The sequence below is a fragment of the Oratosquilla oratoria genome, chromosome 1 (assembly GCF_046742065.1).
Source record: "Oratosquilla oratoria isolate Oo_2021 chromosome 1, ASM4674206v1, whole genome shotgun sequence".
Classification (NCBI taxonomy): domain Eukaryota; kingdom Metazoa; phylum Arthropoda; class Malacostraca; order Stomatopoda; family Squillidae; genus Oratosquilla; species Oratosquilla oratoria.
In genome coordinates this window covers 67,199,460-67,209,459 of record NC_134777.1, presented here as the reverse complement: position 1 = coordinate 67,209,459, position 10,000 = coordinate 67,199,460, and the positions used below count along the sequence as shown (strand labels likewise).

Here is a 10,000-nt window from a genome sequence, read left to right as displayed (position 1 = left end):
CAATGGTCTCAAACTGTCCGGAAATAGATTCAATTTGGAAGTGGGTAGAAACAACTTTGCCAACCGTGTAGTTAATGAATGGAATAAACTTCCTGCACAGGTAGTGCAATGTAGTTCAGTTCGAAGCTTTAAGAATCATTTAGATAAATACCTAAGTAAGATGCTGTAATGATTATAATTTATTTTATATTATTTGTTTTTGTTTTGTTATCTTTTGTCTGTCTGATTTTCATTTATTATTAGTTATATGTCAATTTATTGTTATTTACTATTTACCTGTTTGTTTATTATTTAACTATACCTATGCATCTATTTATGTATTTTATTTGTTATTTACATTATTATAATTTTTATTTATTATTTTATTATTAAAATGATTTTTTTTTCGCATCCGACCTAGATATGGATCAAAAGGCCTCCTGTCGGTATGGTCCGCCTTTGTGTGTGTGTGTGTGTGTGTGTGTATGTGTGTGTGTGTGTGTGTGTCTGTGTGTGTGTGTGTCTGTGTGTGTGTGTGTGTGTGTGTGTGTGTGTGTGTGTGTGTGTGTGTGTGTGTGTGTGTGTGTGTGTGTGTGTGTGTGTGTGTGTGTGTGTGTGATTCACCAATGCCTTGGATTACGTGCTGGACTTGTGATCGACACCTGCTACCCTCACGGACGAGAGTTCAGAGTTCATGTATGGCCCGATGTATGGGTAATCCTGTGACCTTACACAGACAAACAAACACACACATCTCCTTGCTCACCAGAGTTGGAGTGTGGCGATGCTGAAACTTTTTCAGCCCTGGCTGGGACTAAAACTCGAATTGCTAAATTCACAGACGAGAGCGGTGCCACTGCACCGTCGGGCCGTTGTGTGTGTGTGTGTGTGTGTGTGTGTGTGTGTGTGTGTGTGTGTGTGTGTGTGTGTGTGTGTGTGTGTGTGTGTGTGTGTGTGTGTGTGTGTGTGTGCATGTATGTGTGTGTGTGTATGTGTGAGCGCGCGTATGTGTGTATATGTGTGCGGGCGTATGTGTATGTGTGTTCGAGAATGTGTATACATGTTAGTTTGTCCACATCTGGAATATGCTGTTTCCGTATGGTCACCGAATCTCATGAAAGACATTGACAGATTAGAAAAAGTACAACGGCGAGCCACAAAACTGATTCCAAATATCAAAAATAAATCATACGAAAATCGACTAAAACATATGAATCCGTTTTCCCTATAAAAGCGTAGACTCAGAAGTGACTTGATACAGGTCTTTAAGATTCTAAAGGGAACTGACAACATCAAAAGTGACAAAGTTTTCACACTGAATGAGACAAGAAATAATGGTCTTAAACTGTCAGGAAATATATTTAATTTGGTAGTGGGTAGAAACAACTTTGTCAACCGTGTAGTTAATGAATGGAATAAACTTCCTGCAGAGGCAGTGCAATGTAGTTCAGTTCGAAGCTTTAAGATTCTTTTAGATAAACACCTAAGCAAGATGCTGTAATTCCTGCCATTTGTTTTATATTATTAATCTATTTGTTTGTTATCATTTTTCTATTTGTTTATTATTATTTGATTGATTATCATTTATTATTATTTATGTCTTACTATTATTATTTACCATGTACCAGTTTCCTTATTATTTAACTTTACCTATTCATTTATTTACTTATATTATTTAATATTATCAATCTTATTATAATTTTTATCGATTTATTTATCATTATTATATATTTTTTTTCGCATCCGACCTAATTATGGACTAAAAGGTCTCCTGTCGGCATGCTCTTCCTTTGTAATCCTTTGTATGTGTGTGTGTATTTGTGTTTGTGTGTGTGTGTGTGTGTGTGTGTGTGTGTGTGTGTGTGTGTGTGTGTGTGTGTGTGTGTGTGTGTGTGTGTGTGTGTGTGTGTGTGTGTGTGTGTGTGTGTGTGCGCGCAAGTGGTTCTCCTCTAACACCATTACAGCATTCTGATTAACACCAAATAAACTCCATTTTCTTAGGAGTACATCTTTTTATTATCTGAAACCAGTCAAGCCACTGTCGGCCTTAATCCTTCTTGTAACCTATACTTGAGCTTTACCGAAGTTGTCAAGGTAACACAGATACAATTTTTACAAAGTCCTCCATTAATTCTCCGTGTTTATTTTTTTTTTTTTTTTTCTTAGGTCTCACATCATGTGTCATTTCACTTTTGTCATTTGTAATAGAAATCAGCTAATTCTAGCCTAACAACAATAATGATTAATTCATTTCATTCTTTACTAAATAAGATAGCCTAAATGAATGAGACCACGTCCTTTATATATCACATTTCATATATTATATATTTTCCTCAACCGATTAGAAAGGTTAAAAATTAATATTTTTTTTCGGAATTCTTTTTCTTTTATCTCCAGTATAATTAATTTCCTATAGACTTATTTCTCTGATAAGCAATATGTTATTCAAATTGTTTAATATGATTGTGCAGTAATATTCACGAATATAGTAGAAATGTCAATATTTCAAGATTTCACTGAACAAATGAAAAATCATTATCAAATAAGCCACGTTGAACCAAGTTAAATGGAGTAATATTCTTAATATTCTACTTCTTAAACCTGAAGCACAAATCATTTTCCATCCTCTTGTATAGCCAATAAACAGCAAGTCGCCCAACTTGTTCTAAGTAATTGTGTGCTTATTATTCACGGATTTCACAGAGTAAATCAGAAGCTTTCTCCAAGGTCTGGAGCTAAGCTATGTATATGTGTGGTTGTGTTGTGTGCGTGTTTGTGTGCGTGTTTGTGTGCGTGTTTATGTCTGCCTACCTATTTGTCTAGACGTCTTTTTGGCCTGTCCTTGTATCTATCTGATTTGCAAACTGATTGAAGGCCAGTCTGCCCTACGCTTGTCTGTTTCAAAACGTACCCGTCTATTTGTCTCTGAACATTTGTCTCCATGTTCCTACCTCTCTGTTCCTATTCCTTTTTCTGATTCCTTCCCCACCCCGTCATTTTCTCTCCCTTTCCTTCCTTTATTCTCTACCTCTCCCTCCCCGCTCTCTTCATCCACCTCTCTTCTCCACCCTTTTCTCCATCGTCTCTCCATCATCCCCAGGTCTCTATTTTTTCTTTATTTGTTCATTCCTCTCGATTCTATCAATTTTCTCCTCTATCTGCGCATCTTTCTCCTTTTCATCATCATCTTTATACTGATTCTTATTTGGCTCCTTATTTCTCTTTTCCATCTTTAATAATCAATCAGACCTTGATTCATCTCCCATTTCGCTTTTCCTCTCACCTATTCCTTGTTTTTTACTATCCTCTTCTTCCATTCTCTCGCCTTGCCCTTTATGCCTCCGTTTTCTATCTCCCTTGCCAACGAGCCTTCTTGCCCTTTCCCACTCCATTAAGCTCCCTGTCTCAACTTCAAATTCCCTCCTCCCATTCCATTCTACTCCCACCCACTCCCTCCCTCTCTCCCCGTTCTTCCTTGTCCTTCTCCTGATCCAAGATTTCTTCTTTTTCTTTCTTTGCTCTTCATTTCTCATCTTTATATTTCTGTTACTTCTCTTCTCCCTTTCCTCCTCCTCCACTTCTTCTCTGAGTCCCTCTTTCTCATCTCTCCTCTTTCTGACCTTCTTCTTCCTCCTTTTCGTTCTCTACTTCTACATATCCTGTTCTTTCTGATCCTCTTTTTCCACACTCTCCTCTTTCCTCTTAATCCTCCCCCTCCCCCTCTCTTCTTCTCCATCTCCCTTTCATCTAACTCCTTCTTTTCCTCGAAATCCCACTCTCCTTCTTTTCCTACACCTCCCACTCACCTTCTTCGTTCTCCTTTACAACAACTTATTTACCAAACACGTCTTACTCCTCCCTTCCTCTCTCTCTCTCTCTCTCCTCCTCCTCCTCCTCCTCCTCCTCTCATATTACTCCCACCAGCTCTTCCTCTTCTCATTTTTCTCCTCATTTCTTCTTTCTCATTTTCATTCCCCTTCCTCTCCACTTCCTCTCCAACGACCTACCTCTACCTCTTCTTCCTCCTAAGCCTTTCCTTCTTCCTTTTCTTTTTCTCGATCTCCACCCTCCTCGCTCTTGTCCCTTTTCAACATCTCCTTATCTTCCTCGACCTCATCCTTCTTTTTGCTTTTCCTAACTGACTCCTATTTCTCCTTCTCTTTCCCTCCTCCTCTTTCTTTTTTTTTTATCTCTAACTAATCTCTACTTCCTCTCTTCCTGTGCCTCTTCATCTGCAAGCTTCTATTACTCCTCTTTTTCCTAACCCTTCTCTTTCTCCTCCTAACTATAACCCTTGTTTTTTATCCCCTCTTCCTCTTCCTTCTTCTCCTCCTCCTCCACCTTCTCTTCCTGCTTTCATTCTTTTTCCTAACCATACTCCTCTTTCTCTTCCTACCCTCCTTCTCTTTCTATTTTTCTTCCTCTTCCTCGTACTTCTCCTCTCCTTATTCTCCTTACTCTCATTCTCCTCCCTTCCCTCCTCCTAACCATAACCTTTCTTTTTGTACTTATCCATTTCCTCTTCCTCTTCATTCTCCTTTTCCTTCTCCTCTTCCTCCTCCTCTCCTGTCTCTTGCTGCTGTTCCTCCTCCTCCTCTTTCTCCTCCCCCTTCTTACTCCTAGCCATACGTTCCCTATTTCTCTTCACCCTCCTCCTCCTCCTCCTCCTCTTCCTCTTCATTCTCCTTTTCTTTCTCCTCTTCCTCCTCCTCTCCTGTCTCTTGCTGCTGTTCCTCCTCCTCCTCTTTCTCCTCCCCTTCTTACTCCTAGCCATACGTTCCCTATTTCTCTTCACCCTCCTCCTCCTCCTCCTCCTCCTCCTCCTCCTCCTCCTCCTCCTCCTCCTCCTCCTCTTCCTCCTGTTCAACCCGGAGGAATCTGACTTACCTCTCCGGACATACTCATATGTGCCCCGGAAGCCGGTGTTGTTTCCCTGCACGCCGTCGCTATGGAACTGGAAGATGAGGGAGTACGACGTCGAGTAGTAGGTTTTGTGGGGAAGGTCGTCGGCCTCGCCACACAGAAGGGTCGTCCAGGGCGTGTGTTCGTTTACGGCTGTCGTCTGCAGGTGAAGGAAGAGCTTCACGTAGTCCCCAGCTTCACACCTGTAGAGGAAGAGGAAGACGGTAGAAGGACGCGTCAGTTTTGAAAACCTTTCACTTGGGGGTTCAATTAATGAACTTTGCTCTCTGGCTCTCTGGCTCTCTGGCTCTCTGGCTCTCTGGCTCTCTGGCTCTCTGGCTCTCTCTCTCTCTCGCTATCTCTCTCTCTCTCTCCCTCTCTCTCTCTCTCTCTCTCTCTCTCTCTCTCTCTCTCTCTCTCTCTCTCTCTCTCTCTCTCTCTCTCTCTCTCTTTCTCTCTCTCTCTCTTTCTTTCTCTCTCTCTCCTTTCTGTGAAGTAAAATAAAAAGGATGACTTCACTTTAACACTTTTATCTTGGTGGTAGAATTCACATATTTATTTTTATTTTGTCAATTTTTTTTTATATTTTTCCAATCATCATCTAGCCTCGCATTTGGGGAAAAAGGGCGGAAAATATCGGTGGTTGGTTGTTGCAAAAAATCTAAACACAATATTCGCCTGGAATCAAGAATGGAAAATTAATTCTAATGAAAAAGGCAAAGTATTGGAAGCGGACAATAATTTTAAAAGACGATCTTTGAACTATTCCTTGGGAAGCGAATCCATTACATAAAGAAAGATATGGAAGTGTTGATAAAAGATAACCTATCACTTGACAGGCATATCAACAAGATTGCATGAGTGACATATGGACTATTGCAGAACATTAGAGTGGTTTTTCATTACACGGATGAAGAGATGATAAAAAAAACACAGAATCCCTGATCCACTTAAGACTAGAATGGTATGGGCCCCACACAGAGTAAAGGACATAAGCAAGATCGAGAAAATACAAAAGGCAGCCACAAAATTGGTTCCCAGTCTGCAGGAGTGATATATGGACTATTGCAGAACATTAGAGTGGTTTTTCACTATACGGATGAAAAGATGATAAAAAAAAAAAAAAAAAACAGAATCCCTGATCCACTTAAGACTAGAATGGTATGGCCCCCGACACAGAGTAAAGGACATAAGCAAGATCGAGAAAATACAAAAGGCAGCCACAAAATTGGTTCCCAGTCTGGCAGATAAACCGTATGAGGAAAGACTAAAAGAACTGGGTCTGCCAATGTTGAAAGATCGAAGAGAAAGAGATATGATTATAGTATTTAGGTCGCTAGAAGGAACAGACTACATTGACAGATGATTTTTCTTTATGATGGTTGGGAAGACTTTAAGAAGTTAAGAGAACAAACTGATGTGAAGAAATAAAGCTTTCCATACTAATGCATAGCTTCTTGGAACAACTTAAAATGTGATATAGCCTAAGGTGGAACAATGCATGAACTCAGATCTAGGTATGATAATTGAAAAATAATGATGTAGACCAAATTGGAACCATCATCGTTATTGTCATCGTCGTTTTCGTCGTCCATTTGACGTCGTTATTTCTGTTAGTTTTGTCGTCGTTTTAATTCTCGTCGTTGTCGTCGTTGTCTTTGTCATATTAGCATTATCATCTTGTTACGTTATCATTGTCTGTAATGTTGTTGGTGTGTCGACAGTGTTTTCTCCTTGTTTCCTGTTGTCTATGTTGCTCTATCTTTCGCCCTTGTCACTGTCGTCGTTTGTCTGGCTGTTTTAGTCGTCGACGTTTTTGTCTTGGTCCCTTTTAACTTCGATAACGCTGTCGTTGTTGCCGCCATTTTTGTCGTTACAGTTTTTGTTGTCATTGTCATCAATACCGTTGTGTCTGACATCCTTATTTTCGTCTTTGATGTTGTCTCAGTTGTTACAAATGGTTTCGTCTTCATCTTCGTCGTATTTGACGTCGTCGTTGTTGTCAAAGTTGTCGTTTATCATCGTTTTCGTTGTCGTCGTCGTCGACGACGACGCCGCACAGACTGCGGACGGCGTGCATCAGCCGCAATTAGTAACTTGCAACAACTTGTTTCCATTTCCGCCTCTCCTCCCCTTTCTCCTCCTCCTCCTTCCCTCTCTCCTCCTCCTCCTCCCACACCGGAGATTAACGAGTTGGTTAGCAAAAACTTAAGTTCATTATGAAACAAAGCGCTGTGGTTCGAGACGATCGAGCAGCAAAGAACAGTCTCTTGCTCAGCGAGCCGAAAAAAGAACTTGAAATCTGCGCTTTTTTTTATACAGACGGAGATGGTGGGAGGGGATGGGGAGGATGAAGGTGAGGAGAGGGTGAGGGTGAGGGGTAGAAGGAGGGGCGGGCGAACCTGGACAAACAAACGAGCCAGTATAAAGGTAGATATGATAAGTATTTCTCTCTTGTGTATCCATTGCCTAAAGACACACGCACACGCACACACACACACGCACACACACAAACACACACACACACACACACACACACACACACACACACACACACACACACACACACACACACACACACACACACACACACACACACACACACACACACACACACACACACACACACACACACACACACACACACACACACACACACACACACACACACACACACACACATGCATACATACACAATGATTTAATAATAGCCAATTTTCATTCTGGGCCACATTTCCTCCAATTGTTGGAGTAGATTTGAAGCCCGTAGTTCTCAGGAAATCTGATATTCTGGAGGAGAGTAAAAATTTGTCTATCATATCAAATGATATCCTATGTATTTTTATTGAAAAAAAACAAAGTATTAATAGTTTGCCATAGTGATTTTATGACGGAAAAAGTTCTGGAGGTGGTCAGAATCGCCGATTAATTGGAGACTGGAGGAAAAATAGCCCAGTGTGATAACCCCTTTACACATGTACTTCAAACAATGGATTATACGGTATATAGGTTATTACTTTGTGCAGTCGTTCGCCAGGAAACGATATGAATAACTTTTTTTTTTTTTTTTGCTATCAGAGAAAAAAGGTTATTAGGAATCATATTGGCTCACTATTATCTGCTGACGGTCGACTAGAATATTAAAATGAAGGAATGTGTGATGTTTTAAACAGCTATTTTAGCTCAGTATTCATAAAAAAAAAAAAAAAAAAAAAAATAAATAAATAAATAAATAAAATAAAATGCATATATAAAAACTCAAAGTTAATAAAACACCAGGGCCTGATGGTTGGCATCCAAAAATCTTAAAGGAAATGAAAAATGAGATTGTTGTTCCATTAGAAATTATCTTCAAGAAATTAATCATATCCGGAGATGTCCCAAGAGAATGGAAGCTAGATAACGTTACTCCCATATTCAAAAATGGTGACAAAAAGAAACCAGATAACCACAGGCCTATAAGCTTGATTTCAATCGAAGGAAAAATGATGGAAATTATCATCAGAGATACTATAGAGCATCATTTAGAAAGTAACTGTTTGATAAATGAGAGCCAGCATGGATTCAGACGGAAACGTTCTTTCGTGACTAACTTGAATTCTACAATACGGTCATCTCGAATTATGACAAAAGAAACAAACAATGTAGATTTAATATAGCTAGACTTTGCAAAAGTTTTTGATACCGTCCCCCACAAAAGACTACTTACTACGGAATAAGTGGTTAAGTTGGAGTAGTAATTGGTTGAACGATCGAAAACAGAGAGTTGTTCTAAATGGCAAAACTTCTAGATGGGAAAATTTTACGAGTGAGGTTCCTCAGGGTTCCGTCCTTGGGCCACTTCTATTCATAGTATACATAAATGATATAGACCACTAACTAAAATCTATTGTCTCCAAATTTGCTGATGATACAAAATTGTGCGGAATGGTAAATGATCACTTAAACCAATTTGATATTCAACAAGATTTAGATAAACTACAGCAATGGTCTGAAAAGTAGCTAATGAAATTTAACACAAGTAAATGCAAGGTTATGCACATAAGTAAAAATAACAGTACGATTACAAGTTTTCTGGAAATTCGTTAACAAAAGTGGATAGTGAGAAGGATCTCGGGGTAATTATCAGTAACGATCTCAAATCATCTAAGCAGTGTATTTCAGCCTCTGAGAAAGCAAATAAGATTCTAGGAAAGATTGCGCGATCTTTTGCCTTCAAAAGTCCATCTTTCATCGTTAGTTCGTCGACATTTGGAATATGCAGTTTCCGTATAGTCACCGAATCTCATTAAAGATATTGACAGATTGGAAAAAGTACATCGGTGAGCCACAAAACTGACTCCAAATATCAAAAATAAATCATACGAAAATCGACTAAAACATATAAATATGTTTTCTCTAAAAAAGCGTAGACTCAGAGGTGACTTGATACAGGTCTTTAAGATTCTAAAGGGGATTGACATCAAAAGTGACAAAAGTTTCACATTGAATGAGAATACGACAAGAAATAATGGTCTTAAACTGTCAGGAAATAGATTTAATTTGGAAGTGGGTAGAAATAACTTCGTCAACCGTGTAGTTAATGAATGGAATAAACATCCTGCAGAGGCAGTGCAATGTAGTTCAGTTCGAAGCTTTAAGATTCTTTTAGATAAACAACTAAGCAAGATGCTGTAATGCCTGCTATTTGTTTTACATTATTTATTTATTTAGTTTGTTGTTATTTGTCTGTTTATCATTATTTGTTTGATTATCATTTATTATGGTTTATCTGTCAATTCATTATTATTTGTTATTCATTATTGTTTGTTATTCAACTTTCTCTATTCGTCTATTTTGTTTATTATTATTTATAATATTATAATTTTTATTTATCTATTTATTTACTTACTATTATAACTTTTCGCATCCAACCTAGTTATGGAGCAAAAGGTCTCCCGTCTGCATGCTCCTCCTTTGTAATCCTTTGTAACATGCCGATAGGCTATTTCGTTGGAGTAGCAGCGACTTCAGTTACAACATTTTAGACTTCTGTGAGAACTTCTTAACAATGTGTCTAATAGTTTTCTAGGTTTAACATCTCTTAGTTCGTCATTCAGCTTTTTACTGTATGACGCAG

The 10,000-nt window shown here is 38.8% G+C and overlaps 1 protein-coding gene across 1 annotated transcript in view; it reads right to left on the bottom strand.

Moving 5' to 3' along the window:
- LOC143034132 (suppressor of lurcher protein 1-like) overlaps positions 1 to 10,000 on the bottom strand; it is a 769,974-nt gene that overhangs the window by 47,402 nt on the left and 712,572 nt on the right. Inside the window, exon 3 of the mRNA XM_076200110.1 lies at positions 4,867 to 5,084. Coding sequence (XP_076056225.1) covers positions 4,867 to 5,084 — 218 coding nt within the window. The remainder of the gene's footprint in view (positions 1 to 4,866; positions 5,085 to 10,000) is intronic.